Genomic DNA, 21,497 nt, shown 5'->3' on the forward strand with positions numbered 1-21,497 from the left:
ATGGTAGAGCGATTAAAATCAGGGATCCTCAAGGCCAGAATTGGAACAGCATAGAGGGTTGTAGGTATGCTCACACTGGTGGTGTGGCTGCTGGTTTCTGGCTGGCGTGACCTATCTTAGCCAGAAAGACTGTAGTCTTGCTCTGGTACTTGCTTCAAACTGGTTTATTAATACTTATATGTCAGATCGGTTACAGAACAGGTTTGCCTCTCCTGAATACAGAACGTACCATCCTCTTTCCTGAATGTCAGGCACATGACTGCTGATGTCAATGATGCATCATAGTATACACCAGTCATTAGCATAGCTATTCTGTTAACCCATCACGCTACAGGAGGGCTGGAAAAGGTTCCAGAAATCGGAAGGAGTGAGATCATAAATGGAATCGAAAAAAAAATTGGAATTTTAAACATGAAAGTCACCACAAAAAGGTCCAGGCATAATTGGGATCATGCCCAATTTGAACTCTCTGACCAGGGGCTCTCTTTGGGATGGCAAGTAGCATTCAGGTCAAGGCAAGGACATATTCCTGGATGTTTTTCAATCACATCTTTTTATCCATTCATGGGAATTGGTTATTGCTGGCAAGGCCAGCATTTATTGCCCATCCCTTATTGCTCTTGAGAAGGTGGTGGTGAGCTGTAGCCCCTGTAGTGTAGGTACACCCACAGTGCTGTTAGGGAGAGAGTTCCAGGATTTTGACCCGGTGACAGTGAAGGAACAGCAATATATTTCAAAGTCAGGACGGTGAGTGACTTGGAGGGGAACTTCCAGGTGTTGGTGTTCCCAAGTGGTGTCTGCTGCCCTTGTCCTTCCACATGGTAGCAATTGTGGGTTTGGAAGGTGCTGTCTAAGGAGTCTTGGTGAATTCCTGCAATGCACCTTGTAGATGGCACAAACGGCTGCCACTGTGCGTCAGAGGTAGAGGGAGTGAATGATTATGGATGGGGTGTCAATCAAGCGGCCTGTGTTGTCCTGGATGGTGTCAAGCATCTTGAGTGTTGTTGGAGCTGCACTCATCCAGGCAAGTGGGGAGTATTCCATCACACTCCTGACTTGTGCCTTGTAGATGGTGGTCAGGCTTTGGGGAGCCAGGAGGTGAATTACTCATCGCAGGATTCCTAGCCTCTGACCTGCTCTTGTAGTCACAGTATTTATATGGCTAGTCCAGTTCAGTTTCTGGTCAATGGTAACCCCCAGGATGTTGATAGTGGGGGATTCAGCAATCGTAATGTCATTGAATGTCAAGGGGCAATGGTTAGATTCTCTCTTGTTGGAGATGATCATTGCCTGGCACTGGTGTGGTATGAATGTTACTTGCCACTTGTCAGCCCAAGCCTGGATATTGTCCAGGTCTTGCTGCATTTGGAAATAGACTGCTTCAGTATCTGAGGAATCGTGAATGGTGCTGAACATTGTGCAATCATCAGCGCACATCCCCACTTCTGACCTTACGATGGAAGGAAGGTCATTGGTGAAGCAGCTGAAGATGGTTGGGCCAAGGACACTACCCTGAGGAACTCCTGCAGTGATGTCCTGGAGCTGAGATGATTGACCTCCAACAACTACAACCATCTTCCAGAAGAGGCTTGGACTGACAAGTGGCAAGTAACATTTGCGCCACACAAGTGCCAGGCAATGACCGCCTCCAACAAGACAGAGTCTAACCATCATCCCTTGAAATGTAATCATTTATCATCACTGAATCCCCGACTATCAACATCCTGGAGGTTACCATTAACCAGAAACTGAACTGGACTAGCCATATAAATACTGTGACTACAAGAGCTAGGACTCCTGAACTCCTGCTTCCAACCACCGTCCTAAAAGCATCTTCCATTGCTCATGTCTATCCTCAGGGTACCCTGCTTTCCCATTTGTTACCTGATTGGATGTTACTTAATTGTCAGTAAAATAGCCTACTTTTCCATCACCAATATTTTTATAGTGAACAGGCAAAAGTATTCAATGAAGCCATTCTCACCAAAACAGGGGCATGCTGCAGCATACAGGACATATCACTGGATTAGCAATCAAAACTTGTGGGCTAATGGTCAGGGACATGAGTTCAAATTCCATTCAGGCAGCTGAGGCATTTAAGTTCAATTAATTAAACAAGTTTGGAATAAATATACTAGCATCAGTTGTAAAAGCTCTCCTGGTTCACTAATACACTAATGCAGTGCTGCCCCTCCAACAGTGCAGCACTCCCTCAGTATTGCCCCTCTGACAGTGCAGCACTCCCTCAGTACTGACCCTCCGATGGTGCAGCATTCCCTCAGTACTGACCCTCCAACAGTGCAGCACTCCCTCGGTATTGCCCCTCTGACAGTGCAGCACTCCCTCAGTACTGACCCTTCGACGGTGCAGCACTCCCTCAGTACTGACTCTCTGATGGTGCAGCGCTCCCTCAGTACTGACCCTCCAACAGTGCAGCACTCCCTCAGTACTGACCCTCTGACAGTGCAGCACTCCCTCAGTACTGACCCTCTGACGGTGCAGCACTTCCTCAGTACTGACCCTCTGACGGTGCAGTTCTCCCTCAGTACTGACCCTCCAACAGTGCAGCGCTCCCTCAGTACTGACCCTCTGACAGTGCAGCATTCCCGCAGTTCTGACCCTCTGACAGTGCAGCACTCCCTCAGTACTGACCCTCTGACGGTGCAGCGCTCCCTCAGTACTGACCCTCCAACAGAGCAGCACTCCCTCAGTACTGACCCTCCGACAATGCAGCGCTCCCACAGTACTGACCCTCTGACAGTGCAGCACTCCCACAGTACTGACCCTCTGACAGTGCAGCACTCCCACAGTACTGACCCTCTGGTAGTGCAGTGCTCCCTCAGTACTGACCCTCCAACAGTGCAGCACTCCCTCAGTACTGACCCTCCAACAGTGCAGCATTCCCTCAGTACTGACCCTCTGACAGTGCAGCGCTCCCTCAGTACTGACCCTCCAACAGTGCAGCGCTCCCTCAGTACTGACCCTCCAACAGTGAGCGCTCCTTCAGTACTGACCCTCTGACAGTGCAACGTTCCCTCAGTACTGACCCTCTGATGGTGCAGCGCTCCCTCAGTACTGACCCTCTGACAGTGCAACGCTCCCTCAGTACTGTCCCTCTGATGGTGCAGCGCTCCCTCAGTACTGACCCTCTGATGGTGCAGCACTCCCTCAGTACTGACCCTCTGACAACGCAGCGCTCCCTCAGTACTCACCCTTTGACAGTGCAGCACTCCCTCAGTACTGACCCTCCGACAACGCAGTGCTCCCTCAGTACTCACCCTTTGACAGTGCAGCACTCCCTCAGTACTGACCCTCCTGCAGCAGTTCACGAGGCGGCTCACCTCCACCTTCTCAAGGGCAATTAGGGATGGGCAATAAATGCTGGCCTAGCCAGCGACGCCCACATCCTGTGAAAGAATAGATGAAAACCTAACTGGGCAAATCCTGCACCATCAGTCTCCTCCCCAAAATCAGAGAAAAGTGTTGGAAGGAGTCACCAAATCTGCCATCAAACATCACCGACTCTCTGACTACCTGCTCAACTGGCATTCTGTCAGAACCACTTGGTGATAGCTTATGACGGGAGATGGTGGCGCGGTGGTATTGTCACTGTCACTGGGCCAGTATCCAGAGGCCCAGGCTGATGCTCTGGAAACATGGGTTCGAATGCCAGCAATGAATTAATAAATAAAAATCTGGAATGGAAAGCTGGTCTTACTAATGGTGACCATGAAACTGTGACCAGGATTTTACAGTCTCGCCCCACCACCCAGCCGTTTAAATCTCCATTCAGTTCAGCGAGACTGTAATATCCCGCCGGGCGAGAGGGTCTTAAAGCCCTGGCCCATTATCAATTGTCTTAAAAACCCACCTGGTCCACTAATGCCCTTCAGGGGAAGGAAATCTGCTGTCCTTACCTGGTCTGGGCCTACACGTGACTCCAGACCCACAGCAACGTGGTTGACGCTTAACTGCCCGGAAACCAGAGGTCGATAAGGGGGTCAAAGGGGAAACTCTCCGTTGGCTGGGAATCATCGTGCCTGACACGAGGGAAGATCGTTGCGGTTTTTAAAATAAACATTTTGAATTGCCGACAGCCGGAGAAGAAACAATTTGCATTTCTGTTAACACTCTTCGCGACCTCAGGGCTTCCCAAAGCACTTTCCAGCCAGTGAAGTGTAGTCGCTACTGTAACGTAGGAAACATGGCAGATAACGTGCGCACAGCAAGATCCCACAAGAAGCAATGCGACAGTGACCAGATGATCTATTTTTTTAGTGACACTGGATAAATATTTGGCCCCGGACCAAGGAGAACTCCCCTGTTTTTCTTTGAAATCGCAGCTGTAGGATCTTTTACATCCACTTTTACTACAGGTCATGTGATCTTCCTTAACACGTATTATTCTTAAAGGTACATGACACACAAAATAAAACCACAGTTACTACAATGACTGCCTCAAGCCCCTGGACTCTTAAGACTTGATGCTACGATGCACTGAATCAGAGGCCAGAGAGTGCTACCCCACTGAGCCACAGAGAGTGTCAAGCCCACTTGAGGATGCCTCTTGGTCTCAGCGAGCGACAAAGGTGTTTGCTAACCGGCTTTTATCAAATGTCTGCTGAAATTAAGACATACTAATTCCTGAGTCAGTTCCTTTACACATGACTTAAGCCACGTTCAAAACTCAATAACACGCTTGCTCGTTCTGACTCTTATCTTTCCTGACCCCATGTTATGTTGAATTGTAATAGTCTCTGACAATTGAATCATTTCTTTGGGAATTGACTGTAGGGAAATGGCTGCCACCAGTGTGGAACTGAATACCCTATTACTTTCAGCTACAACCTCTGCAATCACCAGTGGCTTCTTATCTTTTGCTGTCCCTCTCTCTTAGGCAGCCCCTCGGGATTGAGGGTGACTTGCAACGAACTCTGGTTCATTGGGTTCTGAGATGGCGGATAAGTCCAGTACGCAATGTACAGACTCAGACCTGTGGGGCAGGTGGCGCTTGGAGGGTGGGGGTAGAAGAGGTGTTTGGAGCGCTCCCTCCAATGCCTCGCCCCTCAGCACGTTCCCCGACAAAGTCACTCGATGTGCTGGGTGCCTTCCTGGGTGAGACTTCGCCGTTTTGTCTCAGTCACAAGCCAGGCTTGGTGGGGATGTTCGATCTCTTTAGGGATGCCTTGAGTTCAGAATAACGCAGTTGCTCCGGGAGTCTGGTGTCAGGCGTATGATCGACATGTCCCGCCCAGCGGTTTAGAGCGGTTAGCGCCTCGCTGCTGGGGGAGTTGGCTTAGGAGAAGACGCTGCTGTCGGACCCCCTTTCTTGCCACCGGATATGGAGAATCTTGGAATTTTGGAATTACCCCCACCCCCAACAAAGATGCATGTTTAGAGGATTTTGTTCAATTCTTTGATCAATCTCATCTTAATTCCATCCAGGCTGGCGACTTCAATAGTTAGTTCCAGTTAAAGAATTTAAGATCATTCAGCCCATCACACCTGTTCAAGTGCCTCTCTCCATCTCTCTCTTTGTTTCTGCTCTCTTTCTCTCTCCCTCTCTCTTTCTTTCTCTCTCCATCTCTCTCTCTCTCTCTCTCTCTGGTGTCATGGGCTAACATTTATCCCTCAACTAAAATCACTCACAAAAATCATATTACCTGATTCATTGATGTATTTGTTGTTTAATTAATTAACTTCATGTTCATCTGCATAAATTGCTCTTCAGAAGAAATTGAGGGGCTGGGGAAGTGTTGCTTGTTGCCCTGCAGATATGATTGGTTGCTATACAAATGCATCTTTCTTCATACAGCAGCATCAGTTTAAATGCTAGGCAGGCATGATCAGTGGAGCATCGAGAGATTAGTTCCCAGATCTCTACAGCTTTCACTTTCAGAATATGTACCATATGGAAGATCTCAGCCGAGACATTAGTGATTTGCCTGTTTTTCAGGCACAGTGTGACCAAATATGAAGGCCCTCCATGTTGGGTAAGGAGGTTGTGCTTTACATCTGGACCTGTCCTCCATTTTGGAGCTGTTTAGCGCACCGTTAGACTGATCAATTAGATACAAGAATATCCCGCACCCCCACGTACCCATCTCCTCCCCTTATCCCTCAATCCCCCCCCTCCCACTTTCACCCAGACCTCTCGCCCCACCTTCTCACCATATCCCTCACCACCAACTCATCTTCCCCCATATCCCAAAACACTACTTACTTCCCTTGTCCTCATATCCCTCAACCCTCCAACCACCTTTGCCTCATATCCCACACCTCCACCTACCATCTACCCATATACGTCACCCCCACCTTCTCCCCTTATCCTTCACCCCCACCTTCCCACCTTCTCCTCTATCCCTCACACCCACCTACCCACCTTCTCCCCTTATCCCTCACCCCCAACTACCCTTCTACCCATATATCTCACCCCCATCTTCTTCCCATTTCCCTCACTCCACCTTCTCACCCATATCCCTCACCCCCACCTACCTACCTTCTCCCCATATGCCTCACTCCCACCTACCCACCTTCTCCTAAATCTCTCACTCCATCTATCCACCTCCTCACCCATATCTCTCACTCCACTTACCCACCTTCTCCCCCTACCCACCTTCTCCCCCATATCCCTCACCCCCCCACCTACCTTCACCCCCATCTTCTCCCCATATCCCTCACCCCCACCTTCTCCCCAAATTCCTCACACCCCCCCCCCCCCCACCTACCCACCTTCTTCCCTTATCCCTCACTCCCAGCTTCTCCCAAATCTCTCACCTCCACCTACCCACCTCACCTCCCTATCCCTCACCCTCACCTACCCACCTTCTCCCTTTACCCTTCAAATCTTGCTTCCTTCAGAAACACAGCTATTTTCCTATTTATTTTTGGCAATTTATTATCACTCCGCAATAACTCATTACAGACAAGAAATAGAGAGGAGGAAGAAATGGGCAATTTTCAGGTGGGCAGTCTGTAACTAGTGTGGGACCACAAGTATCAGTGCTTGGGCCCCAGCTATTCACAATCTATATCAGTTATTTGGATTTGGGGATTAAATGTAATATTTCCAAGTTTGCAAATGCCCCAAAGCTAGGTGGATGTGTGAGTTGTGAGGAGGATGCAAGGGCAGTTCAAGGATATTTGGAGAGGCTAGGTGAGTGGGCAAGGATTTGGCACATATAATAGTGGAGAAATATGAGATTATCCACTTTGATAGGAAAAACAGAAATACAGAGTATTTCTTAAATGATGAGAGGCTGGGAAGTGTTGTACTTCAAAGGGAGTTGGGTGTCCTTGTTCATGAGGCACTGAAAGATAAAATGCAGGTACAGCAAGCAATTAAGAAAGCAAACGGTATGTTGGTCTTTATTACAAGAGGATTTGGGTATAAGAATAAAAATGTCTTACTGCAATTATATAGAGCCTCGGTGAGACCATACCTGGAATATTGTGTGCAGTTTTGGTCTCCTTATCTAAGGAAAGATATGCTAGCCATCGAGGGAGTGCAACGAAGGTTCACCTTCAGTCTGTCCGCAAGCATGACCCAGACTTCCCTGTCGCTAGCTATTTCAACACTCCACCCTGCTCTCGTGCCCACATGTCCGTCCTTGGCCTGCTGCAATGTTCCAGTGAAGCTCAACGCAAACTGGAGGAACAGCACCTCATCTTCCGACTAGGCACATTACAGCCTTCCAGACTGAACATTGAGTTCAACAACTTCAGACCATGAACTCTCTCCTCCATCCTCACCCCTTTTTGATCCCCTTTCTTCAAATGTTTATTTTTTAAATCTTTATATATTTTTTCCCACCTATTTTTATTATTATTATTTTTAAAATTTATTTCCATCCATTGTTTTATCCCCACCTTTTAGCCCATTTCGATCTTTTCTCCAACACTGTCCCCTCCCCTCACCCCACCCCTACTAGGGCCATCTGTCACTTGCTCATCCTACTTTCTACTCTTAATGTCACCATTAGCACCTCCTTTAGCCAGTATCACCACCATCAACACCCCTTCCACCTTTTGTTTATGACATCTTTTGCAATCTCTCCTTTGCCTCCATCTATCACTGGCCCTCTATCCAGCTTCACCTCCCCCACCCCCTTAAACAGTATATATTTCACCACATTTCTACTTCTCTTTAGTTCTGAAGAAGAGTCACATGGACTCGAAACGCTAACTCTGTCTTTCCACAGATGCTGTCAGACCTGCTGGGCCTTTCCAACAATTTTTGTTTTTGTTTCACCAAACTAATTGCTGGAATGGAGGGATTGTCCTATGAGGAAGGATTAAACAGACTGGGCCTTTATTCTCTGAATGAAAGCAAAATACTGCAGATGCTGGAAATCTGAAACAAAAGCAGAAAATGCTGGAAAAACTCAGCAGGTCTGACAGCTTCTGCGGAGAGAAAAAAACAGAGTTAGCATTTCCAGTCCTTATGACCCTTCTTCAGAGCCAAAAAGAGCCTTTAGCTTTGAAGAAGAGTCACAAGGATTCGAAACATTAACTCACTTTATTCTCTGGAGTTTAGAAGAATGAGGAGTAATCTCATTCAAACATACAAAATTCTCACAGGACTCGACAAGATAGATGCAGGAAAGATGTTTCCCCTGGTTGGGTGTGTAGAACCAGTGGGGCACATTCTCAGACTAAGGGACAGGCCAATTAGAACTGAGATGTGGAGGAATTTCTTCACTCAGAGGGTGGGAGAATCTTTGGAACTGTCTGCCCTAGAGGACTGCGGAGGCTCAGTCGTTGAGCATGTTCAAGACGATGATCGATAGATTTCTACAGATTAAGAACGTCAAGGGGAGGACTTCCCCCTCTTTGAGCAGGCAGGCTCGGGAGCGGCCGCAAAACTGACCACCGCCCACGATCAGGCCCTGACCACGCTGGCTGCCCGTTAATTGGCGTGAATGGTTGGGGGGTGGTGGGGGGGTGCGCGGTGGTGTTGGAGGAGGTCTGGTGTGGAAGTCAGCGCACACACACGAGTGCACTCACAGCAAAAGACCCCTGAAGGCACAGAGCTGCCTCAGGTAGCTGAAGATTTCTAACTTCGCAAATAAAGATTTTAAAATGAAGGAAAACATATCTCCTCGTGTGTGACAGAGTCAAACAAGTAGGGATGTGTTGCAGATGAATTTTAAAAGTTTTTATTTTTTTTTTAAATCAATGGTTGACACCTCGTCCCGCCCGTGGATGAGGTTTCACAAAGAAACGTAAAGGCCACTTGGCCTTTTCGCCCACCCGCCAACCGTGAGGTTGGGCGGGCGGCAAAAAAATCCAATTCAATTTATTGACTGAGGGCCTTCCTAGGCCTCTTGATTGTCGGCGGACTCGCTGCTGCCTTTCCCGGCCGCCCGCCGACCGGAATATCGCGCCAGTGCGCAACAACGCCAGGACCCTCGCCCGACGTCATCGCGCGCTATTTTGCTCCCATTCGGGTGGGGCGTACGCCCGCCCAACGAGGGAAACATTCTGCCCCGAGGGATGCGTGGACGGTGCAGGAAAATGTTGTTGAAGTGGAAGATCAACCAGGATCTCACTAAGTGGCGGGTCGGGCTCAGAAGGCTGAACGGCCTACTCCTGCTCCTGTTTCTTACGTTCTTATTCCACAGTTTGGTTGCCCTTTGGGATGAAGTTCCCATCTTACGGCTGCCTCACTCTATTTTAACTGATTGCCTGGTATTTGACTTCAAGCCCCATGAGCCTGAGCCAACTGGTGTTTCACTGCTCTGGTGCAAATTTTTGATGGGGTAACAGAGTTGGTTGATGAAGGGAATGCAATCGAGGTTGGCTACATGGATGTTAAGAAAGCCCTTGACTAAGTACCACATAGAAGGCCGGCTAACAAAATTGAGGCTCATGGAATAGAAGGGTCAGTGACAAGTTGGATAAAACGTTTGACTTACAAACAGAAAGCAGCAAGTCGAGGTAAATGACTTTTTTCAGACTGGAGGCTGTTGGACGCTGATGACTGAGGGGAGGTTTGACAGAGGTGTGCAGGATAAAGACAGGTTTAGCTAAGGTAGATAAAGAAAAGCTGATCCCATTAGCTAATGGTACAAGGACTAGAGAACACAGAATGTAAGCTCTTAGGCAGGAGGGGCAATGTGAGGAAGCACTTTTTTTACGCAGTGTGTGTTAATGGCCTGGAACTCGCTGCCAACGAAGGTGGTGGAAGCGAGAATGATTTCAAAAGGAAATTGAGTGGGTACTTGAGGGAAATAAACTTGCAAGGCTACGGGGATGGAGCAGGGGAATGGAAATGATTGGATTGGTCTGCAGAGAGTGGGCGTAGACTCGATGGGCCAAATGGGTCTCCTTCCATGACTAATGGCTCTATGAATTCTCTCAATCTCTTCCCAGTTTTTAAAGCTTCACTAAAGTCGAGGAAAGAAAATTCAGGCGGGTGTGTGATGAGTGGGATGTGTAAATAACAGGGGTTGAATAATGGGTGGGTGTATAAGAGGCAGGTGTATAATGGGGCGTGTGTGTGTGCAATGAGCAGATGTACAGCCCACTATAGCCTGTGTGGCAAACAAACAATTGTGTCGCAGAGGGATAATTCTGTTAAGCACAGACTGAGATGGGGGAATCCCAAAACCTTTGCGGATCACTGATGAAGCTGTAAAGCTCTGGAACCATCCGATACCTGTAGAAGGGCAAGCCAAACGTATTGACTGCATCCTCTGTCTCTCATCTTCAAAACACCACCTCAAATTCTGTATTGTTTTGGACCATACCTAACCCCATTGAGAGAGAAAGGAAACCTCCTTCCCAAAGTTAGAGACAGAGAGAGGAGTTTCCCTGATTGGCAAGTAGGGGCTGGTGGGAATGGCCAGTGGGGTTAAGGAGTGAGGGGTGGTTAGGATTTAATGACAGGATGTAAGAAGCTGGTTAAACTTTCTGAAATGGCCGGACTTGTAAATAAGGGCTGTTGCGACTATCTAGCTCATAATTCATATGTTTTAGAATATAATTTATAGCTTTAGGAATTGAAGTTTTAACTGTAGAAAAATGGGAGCATCTGATTGAAAAACAAGTAAAAACAAAAAACCAATTCTGATGTAAATGCAACTCAAACAAGCCCAGGTTTAATTAACAGAGGTTTAATTAGTCTTACAAGGTCCGAATTGATAGTGAAAATAAAACTTAAACAATGGATGTCACATCTCTAGACCTCATAGGGGAACCAGGGAGTCTCAAGAGAGGGCAGTTACATCCATTTGAAATATAAGTTATTCACGTGGGTTGCAGAATCAAAAGTTATGTTGAAAGTAAAATAATTTGTTTACGTTTCTGTTTGAGACCATCCTGAAGTATGCCACATTGTCATAGAGATGGGTGGTGGGGCAGAATGTTCCTTTGTTTAAGTTTTCTGGATGCTTGGTCAAAAACGGACAGCTGCAGTTTTGCTTTGGTGCAGGCTGCGTCTCACTGGATTGAGAGAGCCAACAGGAGACCAACAGGATTTTTAGTCAGGCCCACACTTTAAGCAGAGAAAATGCTAACTTTATCATTTGGATGGGGCTCAAGATTACTTTGGATTCCATGAGGGAAATAGAAGCTGGAAGGTTTGCTTAGCTTGCAACTAGAGGAAGAAATCTACAGTGGTCCTCACAGACCCTTCTGGCAGAAAGCTGTCAGCAGAGCTTGCCTGGAAGCTGTGAGAAGGGCAGTCGGGTATCTGCGGGCAACCAGGACAAGGAGCTGAGGCATTGACAGTTGTGGGGTATTAAATAAAAGTTGGAGGGTCACTTAGCCAAAAAGCTAATGGAAGGAATCCCCATAAAACATTACCTCAGGGAATAGCTGGAACACTGAAGAGAACAAAAGTGAATTCCGGAGGGCTGTGGCATACCTTGTGGGTCAGTCCCTAATGAAGTGGATGAGCCTTCAAGATTGTTGTAATGTATAAGGTAATTGTTGGGAGGAAGCAAAAAAATGGAACTGAGTTCATATCACAAGTAATTATAAACTATGGTGTTGTTAATAGTGCGTTCTTAGTTTAATTCTTATGCACAATAAAGTTTGGTTTTGTTTAAAAACATGAGATCTTGTGGCAGAGTTCTGTCAGTTAATCATGGGATGTTCAGATTTCTCGTTAACCATGAATGGTCCCTAACAGGATTGTAACAGGGCTGGCCGCCTTTGTAATTGACACCTACAGTGTTACCAAATAATCAGTGCTCTCTGCCCAAGATAGGAAACTGCCTCTGCTAAACATGGTTGGTTGGGGGGGGGGAGGGGGGGGAAGAAAACAATTGCAGGGAAAGTACAGCTGGAGCGAGACTAACTGGATTGCTCCTGGAAAGAGTCAATGGACCGAATGGACTCCTGTCCACGATAAAGTATGATCCTATGGTGTAAGTGGCAGGGGCCGTATGATTAATTGCACTGGGATCCTAATGGTCACCAGCCTGTTAACTCATCTGTCCTTTTTATTCATCTACATTGTTCTTTGTTGTCTTACAGTGAGACTGCATGACAGTATAGCTGAGGAGGGCCACCACTATCTGATTTTTGACTTGTAAGTAGAACATTCGTTTTTTAAAAAACTTTACATTTAATAGTCACGTTCAGCTGCTTATTTATTCCAGCAATAAATTCAGAAGTTCGTTCTATAAACTTGGGTAGCTCGCTCACCTCTGAGTCAGAAGGTCGTGGGTTCGAGCCCCACTCCAGAGTCTGGAGCCCAGCCTCCAGGTTGACACTCCCATTACGGATATTGAGGAAGTATTGATCTGTCAGAATGAAAGTATCAAAGGAGTTCTTCACTGCCACAGGGAAAGTACTGAGGGAGTACTGCATTGTCAGAGGGGCAGTACTGAGGGAGTACAGCACTGTAAGAGGATCAGTATTGAGGGAGAGCTGTACTGTCAGAGGGAGATTACTGAAAGAGTGCTATACTGTCAGTGGCGGAGAACTGAGGGAGTGCTACACTGTCAGAGGGGCAGCACTGTCAGAGGGTCAGTACTTAGGCAGTGCTAAACCGTTAGAGGGACAGTAGCGAGGGAGTGCTGCACTGTCAGAAGGAAAGTACTGAGGGAGTGTGGTACATTTGGAGGATCAGTACTGAGGGAGTGCTGCACCAATGGAGGGTCAGTACTGAGGTACTGCTGCACTGTTGGAAGAGCAGCTCTTAGGGTGTGCTGCACTGTCAGAAAGAAAGTACTGAGGGAGTGCTGCACTGTTGGAGGGTCAGTACTGAGGGATTGCTGCACTGTCAATGGGGAGTACAGAGGGAGCGCTGCACTGTCAGAGGTGCAGCTATTAGGGAGTGCTGCACTGTCAGAGGGGCAGTACTGAGGGAGTGCTGCACCGAGGGAGGCTTCATACTGAGGGAGTGCTGCACAGTCGAAAGAGTAGTTCTTAGGGACTGCTGCACTGTCAGAGGGGCAGTACTGAGGGAGTGCTGCACTGTCAGACAGTCAGCACTGACAGAGCGCAGAACTACCAGAGGGTCAGTACTTAGGCAGTGCTATACTATTAGAGAGGCAGTAGTGAGGGAGTGCTGCACTGTCAGAAGGAAAGTACTGAGGGAGTGTGGTAGTGTTGGAGGGTCAGTACTAAGTGAGTGCTGCACCGATTGACGGTCAGTACTGAGGCACTGCTGCACTGTCAGAAGAGCAGCTATTAGGGAGTGCTGCACTGTCAGAGGGGCAGTACTGAGGGAGTGCTGCACTGATGGAGGCTTAGTACTGAGGGAGTGCTGCACCGTTGGAAGAGCAGTTCTTAGGTACTGCTGCTCTGTCAGAGGGTCAGTACTGAGGGAGTGCTGCACTGTCAGAGGGGCAGTACTGAGGGTGTGCTGCACTGTCGGAGGGGCAGTACTGAGAGAGTGCTGCACTGTCAGAGCCGCAGAAATAATGGAGCGCTGCAGTGTCAGAGGGACAGTACTGAGGAAGTGCTGCACTGTTGGAGGGGCAGTACTGAGAGAGTGCTGCACTGTCAGAGCGGCAGAAATAATGGAGCGCTGCAGTGTCAGAGGGACAGTAGTGAGGGAGTGCTGCATCGTCAGAGGGGCCATAATGAGGGAGTGCTGCAATGTCGGAGGGTCAGTACTGAATGAGCACAACCAGAGCACTTAGCTTGTCAGCAGGACATCAAGAGTTAGTTTGTCACACGTACAAAAGGTAGAAAACTAAATTGGCGCTTTTGTCTAACATTTTATTAAATATAGTGAATGGAGAAAACTGAGAACCATGATTTTAAAATTCCCAATCTGACTTTGTCCCTCCCTATCTCTGTAACCACCACCAGCCCGTCAATCCTCATCACTCCTGCTCTCCTCCAATCCTGGCCTTTTCTGCATCCCTCATCTCTGCTCCACAACTGGTGGACCTGCTTTCCGTTGTCTAGGCCCCAGACTCTAAATCCCCACCCCAATCCTCTCTGCCTCTGCCTGTCTCTCTTTCTCTCTCTCTCTCTGCCTCTCCATCTCTCCGCCCGTCTCTCTCTCTCTCTCTCTGCCCTGCTTGATGATGCTCCTTAATATGCTTTAGGTCACCTGTTCTAAAGTCACCTCTTGTGACTGGGTGTCAGTTTTTGTTTGATAGTTGCTCCTTGGGATATGAATGGGCTATGAAAGTGCAAGCCGTTGTCGAATGTCAGCAATCCGGATAGGTTTTTGTGTCAGAACATTAGATATGCACCAAGCAAGCGTTTTGCTCATTTGCTGTTATTTTCTTGTAGATTTTATCTCTGCCTCAGGCAGCAGATTATGGTAGTTAGTCTGTCCGTGCACTGAAAACTAATGATAGGCCTTCAGAAGGAGTGGAGTCAATAAGTCAAATGGATTCCATTTGTTCAGCCCATTATATTTTTATAGCCTGGGATTGTATATCCATGTGTTTTCAGCCTCAGAATGAAAGAATAGAAAACTATCAACACACATCGTTTATGCAACAAATAAACTGATGGATTTGTCATTTTCCATTTGGGTTTTAATTTGATGTAATTGGGTTAGCTGAGCTTAGTGACTCACCACAGACATCCCAAAGAGCCAGCCTACAGCAGAGGTTAAATATTTTTCTGTCAATTGTAACAGTTCTGTGTCTCAGTGCACTTTCTAACAGCCAACGTCCACTGCTCATTGCTGCCCGTAATGTGGTATTAGTGTTACTTTAAATTGGCAGTTCTCTAGTAGTTTAATAATCTTACTTAGAAATTCCACAAGCTTGATTGGGAAGTGGAAAACTGTCATACAGAGCTGTAGTGAACACTGTACTGAAGTTCGAGTCTAAACCACACAAAAGTGAAGATACCCTGTATCTAACCCCGTGCTGTTCCTGTCCTGGAAATGTTTGATGGGGACAGTGTAGAAGGAGCTTTACTCTGTATCTAACCCTGTGCTGTAGCTGTCCTGGGAGTGTTTGATGGGGACAGTGTAGAGGGAACTTTACTCTGTATCTAACCCCGTGCTGTACCTGTCCTGGGAGTGTTTGATGGGGACAGTGTAGAGGGAGCTTTGCTCTGTATCTAACCCTGTGCTGTAGCTGTCCTGGGAGTGTTTGATGGGGACAGTGTAGAGGGAGCTTTACTCTGTATCTAACCCCGTGCTGTACCTGTCCTGGGAGTGTTTGATGGGGACAGTGTAGAGGGAGCTTTACTCTGTATCTAACCCCGTGCTGTACCTGTCCTGGGAGTGTTTGATGGGGACAGTACAGAGGGAGCTTTACTCTGTATCTAACCCTGTGTTGTACCTGTCCTGGGAGTGTTTGATGGGGACAGTGTAGAGAGAGCTTTACTCTGTATCTAACCCCGTGCTGTACCTGTCCTGGGAGTGTTTGATGGGGACAGTGTAGAGGGAGCCTTACTCTGTATCTAACCCTGTGTTGTAGCTGTCCGGGGAGTGTTTGATGGGGACAGTGTAGAGGGAGCTTTACTCTGTGTCTAACCCCGTGCTGTACCTGTCCTGGGAGTGTTTGATGAGGACAGTGTAGAGCGAGCTTTACTCTGTACCTAACCCTGTGCTGTACCTGCCCTGGGAGTGTTTGATGGGGACAGTGTAGAGGGAGCTTTACTCTGTATTTAACCCCGTGCTGTACCTGCCCTGGGAGTGTTTGATGGGGACAGTGTAGAGGGAACTTTACTCTGTATCTAACCCCATGCTGTACCTGCCCTGGGAGTGTGTTTGATGGGGACAGTGTAGAGGGAGCTTTACTCTGTATCTAACTCCGTGCTGTACCTATCCTAGGACTGTTTGAGAGGGACAGTGTAGAGGGAGCTTTACTCTGTAGCGAACCAATATTGAAGTGATAGAAGGCCAAAGTATTAAAGTATTTATTCTTCAGTAATATCTGTCTTCTTGAATAGAATAAAATTCAAAGAAAGCGAAGTGTCAGAATAAACAAAAGGACAAAATAAATCTCATCCAGGAACGAGGCAAAGTTGTGTGACATTTGATGGAACATTGAATAATCAAACGTGCATATCCAACTGTTCCATGGATTGAAGGAAGGAACAATGTTTTGTGTGCACTGGGGCATGTGTACTGAATCCTTTCTAGTGTACCCCTCAGGCAATATCATCATTTGAATATTTACCAGATTTCTCAAGAAAGAAAGACTTATATTTATATAGCGTTTCTCACAGTCAATGAAGCTATTTTAATGAGTGCAGTCACTGATGTAACATAAATCAATTTGTGCCCAGCAAGGTCCCACAAACAGGAATATGATAATTGATCAGATCATTTTGTTTCTCGATGATGTTGATTGAGGGACAAACATTGGCATCAGGAAACCAGGAAGAACCAGCCTGCCCTTCACCAAAGTCATGGCCATGCGATCGTTAACATCTGTTTGGAAGAATAGATAGGGCCTCAGTGTAATATCTTATCTGAATGACAGTAGCTCTGACAGCACAGCACTCCCTCAACAGCTAGAGAGCTGGTGGCATAGTGGTATTGTCACTGGACTGGTATTCCAGAGACCCAGGTTTGAATCCCACCATGGCAGATGGTGGAATTTGAATTCAATAAATAACTGGAATTAAAAGTCCAATAATAACCATGAAACGATTGTTGTAAAAACCCATCTGGTTCACTAATGCTCTTTAGGGAAAATATGTGACTCCAGACCCGCAGCAATGTAGTTGACTCTTAAAAATGACCTCTGGGGGATGGGCAATAAGTGCTAGCCAATGATACCCATATCTCATGCATGAATTTAAAAAAAAAGTCCTGAACCTCTGACAAGTGCAGCACTCCCTCAGTACCACCCCACAAACAGTGCAGTACTCCCTCAATATTGTGCTGGAATGTCAGCCTAGATTTTTGTACTTGGAGTACAAGTGAGTGAGTGAGAGTGAGCCACGGAGCCACAACTGACAACCCACAGTCTCCAACTGCTACTTGTCTCAGCTCAGAGAGCTGGGAGCAATAGAAAAAATTTGTTCTAAGCGATACCAACAGCACTCCCTGACCATGCCTGAAATCCTGCCGGGCAGGGAATGGTAAGGTACATGCTTCTAGGCCTAGGATCCTTTTCACAGTTTGTTGCTTGGGATCCATTGAAAGCCAATCACCTGCTGAGCTGCTGATTCTCTCCCATTTCCACCTCTGTCCTGGCGCACGCTAATGAATTGAGTCTCCTAAAAAGTGCTGAAGAATGAGGTCCAGCACGTGGAGGAGGAGAAGCTGAGCAGCTTTTCATACCTTTGGCTTATACACAAGCCAGGTGTCATCCCCACACCCCCATCATAGGTGAAACCTGGGGATTAATCACATGTAGTAAAATTTACTGACATAGGAACAGAAGGAGGCCATTCAGTCCCTTGTATCCATGCCAGCTGTCTGTAACGGTTATGCAGTTAGTCCAATTCTCTTGCCGTTCCTTAATCCTTGCATTTTTTTTTCCCTCTTGGGATAATTATAAAGCCACAAATGAATCTGCCTCCATCATCCCCTCAGGCAGTGCATTCCAGATCCTAACCAGTCACTGCGTGAGAAAGTTTTCCCTCAGCTCACTGTTGCTTCTTTTACCAAATACTTTAAATTGGTGTCCTCTGGTTCTCAATCCTTCAACACAGTGGGAATAGTTTCTCTGTGCGACGATGTTGGCATTGTGATAATGTCACTGGCTAATGCTCTGGGGACAATGGTTCAAATCTCACCACTGCAGCTGGTGGAACTTAAATTCACTTAATAAATCTGGAATTTGAAAAGCTAGTCCCAGTAATGGTGATCATTGTTGTAAAAACCCATTTAGTCCATTAATGCCCTTTAGGGAAGGGAATCTGCTGGCCTCCATGTGACTCCAGACCCACAGCCAAATGTGGCTGACTCTAAAATGGATAAGCCACTCGGTTCAAGGGCAGTTAGGGATGGGCAACAAATGCTGGCCTTGCCCCCATCCCATGAAGGAATAAACTCTGTCCAGACCCCTTGTGATTTTGCACACTTCTGACACACCTCTTCCCAACGTTCTTGTCCCCAAGGCAAACAGCCCCGAGTTCGCCAACCTATAACTTGGCAGATGGAATATAATGTGGGAAAATGTGAGGTTATGCATTTTGGCGGGAAGAATAGAGGAGCTGGATATGGAAAAAGGCTGAAGAAAGCTGCAGCAAAGGGGAATCTGGGGGTCCTCGTGCAGGAATCCCAAAAAGCTAGTACACAAGTTCAGCAGGTAATAGGGAAGGCAAATGGAATGTTGGCCTTTGTTTCAAAGTTAATGGAGTATAAATATAGGGAAATCTTGCTGAAGCTATACAAGGCACTAGTCTTCTTATCTAAGGAAGAATGCATTGGCATTGAAGGCAGTCCAGAGAAGGTTCACTCGGTCGATCCCAGTTATGGAGCGATTTTCTTATGAGGAGAGGTTGAGTAAATTGAGCCTGTACTCATTGGAGTTTAGAAGGATGAAAGGTGACCTTACTGAAACATGTAAGATTCTTAGGAGGCTTGACAGGATGGATGCTGAGAAGTTGTTTCCCCTTTTGGGAGAGTCTAGGACCAGAAGGCATAATCTCAGAGTAAGGGGTTACCCATTTAAGACAGAGATGAGGAGGAATTTCTTCTCTCAGAAGGTAGTGAGTATGTGGAACTATTTACGACAGAGGGCTGTGGAGGCTGGGTTGTTAAGTATATTTAAAGCTGAGATAGACAGAGTTTTAATCAGTAAGGGAATCAAATGTTATGGGCATAAAGCGAGAAAGTGGAGTTGAGGATTATCAGATCAGCCACAATCTCATTGAATAGCGGAGCAGACTCAATGGGCCGAATGGCCTACATCTGCTCCTACTTCTTATGGCCTATCCCTGCAATTGAGGTCTCGCATCTCCGGAACCGTTCTTGTAAATCTTTACTGCACTCTTCCAATGTCTTCAATTCCTTCCTGAAATGTGGTGCCCAGAACTGGACACAATATTCTCGTTGAGGCCAAACCAAGTGATTTATAAGCGTCCGCTTCCTTGCTTTTCTGTACTGTGCCTCTAATATAAAGCCCAAGATCCTGTGTGTCTTATTAACCAACTTATCAACCTGCCCTGCCATCTGCAATGGGTAGACAGATACCCCCAGATCACATTACCTGCCTTGGCTTCATTAACCCTGATACACTTCCCAAGAAAAATCCGTCCATAACAGTCTTGAAAACTTTCTATTGACTTCCCAGCATCAGCCTTTCGGGGAGGGAGTTCCACATTTCCACTATCCCTTGTGTGAAGAAGTGTTTCTTGTCACCACCCCTGAATGACCCGGCTCTCATTTTTAGATTAATTTTTTGCCCCTTTTTTTCTGGACCTCACCCACCAGAGAACATAGTTTCTCCATATCTACGCTGTCATCCTTTTATTATTTCAAACCCTTCAATTAGATCACTCCTCAATTTTCCAAGCTGAACACTAACACACACAGTTGTTATGGTCTAGTCCTATCATTTAACTCTGTCACAGTAAGTTATATAACTTAACCCGAGTCCCTTTCACATATCACCTCTGTGCTCACTGAGCAACATTGGTTCTAGTCCAACAATACCTCATTTTAAAACCCTCATTCTTGTTTTCCAATCCCTCCATATCCTCACCACTCCCAGGCCAGAATTTTATGGCCCCTCCCAGCCAGCGGAATATTACGGCCCTGCTGAACTGAATGGAGACTTAAACGGCTTGCCACATCCATGGATGGGGGGGGGGAGAAGGAAAGAGAGAAAGACACCCTGCGGCGGGGCTGTAAAATGTTGGCCCCTATCTCTCTAACCTCTTCCAGCCCTACAGCCCTCCAAGATCTCTGTACTCCTCGATTTCCTGCCTCTTGCACATTCCTGATTTTAATCACTCCACCATTGGGTTCTAAGCTTTATGCTGCCTGGATCCTAAACTCTAGAATCTTCTCCCTAAACCTCTCCACCGCCCTAACTCTCACTGATCCTTTAAGAGACTCTTTAAAGTTTGCCTCTTTGACTGAGTTACCTCCTTATGTGGCTCAGTGTCAAATTTAGTAAATCCCACGAAGCTCCTTGGAGCACTTTACGATGTTAAAGACGCTACGGAAATGCAAGTTGTTATTATTCTTGGGGAGGATTCAAAGTATAAATCCGATAGGGAATTTAGGAGGAACCAGAGAGCAGTGAGAATGCAGAGCTTTCTAGCACAGGGAATAATTGGGTGAATAGCATAGATATATTTAAGGGGAAGCTAGATAAACACAGGAGGGAGAAAAGAAAAGACTAGCTTGCTGGGGTTAAATGAAGAAGGTTCTGTCCAGAGCAGGAACAATCGGGCGGAATTTTGCACGGGACCGGAAAATCCTGGCGACAGTGGAGGTGGGGGGGGGGGCCCTCACTATTGGCAGGATTTCCCAGTCCGCTGTAGCCAATGGGCTTTTGAGCGGATCAACCGCATTTTCTGGCCCCGCCCCTGCCTCGTTAGAGCCGAAAATTCCACCGAATGAACCGGTTGGGGGGGGGGTGGTGGGGGGTAGGGGGGGAAATGGCCTGTTGCTGTGTGGTAAATACTTTGTCATGGTGCAACACTTCTTTGAGTTGTGCATTCTAGATACGCGATTCATGAATCCACCTTTGCCTGTTTTCACAGAATAACTGGTGGGGAGCTGTTTGAGGACATCGTGGCTCGTGAATATTACAGTGAGGCTGATGCCAGGTAGGTGCACACTCTTCCCCAGTTATTTCCTGTTGCCCCGTGCTTTCTCCGATGCATCTCACCCCTGGACATGTCTCGGGTGGTTCAGGTGACACTGCCCAGTTTCGTGGAGCGCCCATCTCTGGGAAGGAGGCGGTGGGGGGAGGTGGGGTTGTCAGGATGGGTGTGGGGTTGGCAGATCAAGTTGGCTTCTTGGGGTGATTCATTACACTAAATGAAGTGTATCTGGGACAAGTATGACACCTGCCTGCAATTGGCAGCAGTGACTGAAGAACCAAGCAGGCTTGCTGGTTCTGAAGTAATAACCTTTGAGCCAGAAACAGAAGTCAGTCATTCAACCACTCAAGCCCATTCCAAAATGGATAGAATCATCAAATGTTATA

At 47.0% G+C, this 21,497-nt stretch overlaps 1 protein-coding gene across 3 annotated transcripts in view; it reads left to right on the plus strand.

Annotated features, from left to right (window-relative positions):
* Nucleotides 1-21,497, plus strand: part of camk2a (calcium/calmodulin-dependent protein kinase II alpha) — a 301,813-nt gene that overhangs the window by 200,325 nt on the left and 79,991 nt on the right. For all 3 annotated transcript variants that reach the window (XM_041193112.1, XM_041193113.1, XM_041193114.1), the window contains exons 4-5: nucleotides 12,484-12,538; nucleotides 21,049-21,114. In XM_041193112.1, coding sequence (XP_041049046.1) covers nucleotides 12,484-12,538; nucleotides 21,049-21,114 — 121 coding nt within the window. The remainder of the gene's footprint in view (nucleotides 1-12,483; nucleotides 12,539-21,048; nucleotides 21,115-21,497) is intronic.

The sequence above is a fragment of the Carcharodon carcharias genome, chromosome 8 (assembly GCF_017639515.1).
Source record: "Carcharodon carcharias isolate sCarCar2 chromosome 8, sCarCar2.pri, whole genome shotgun sequence".
In the NCBI taxonomy this organism is placed as follows: domain Eukaryota; kingdom Metazoa; phylum Chordata; class Chondrichthyes; order Lamniformes; family Lamnidae; genus Carcharodon; species Carcharodon carcharias.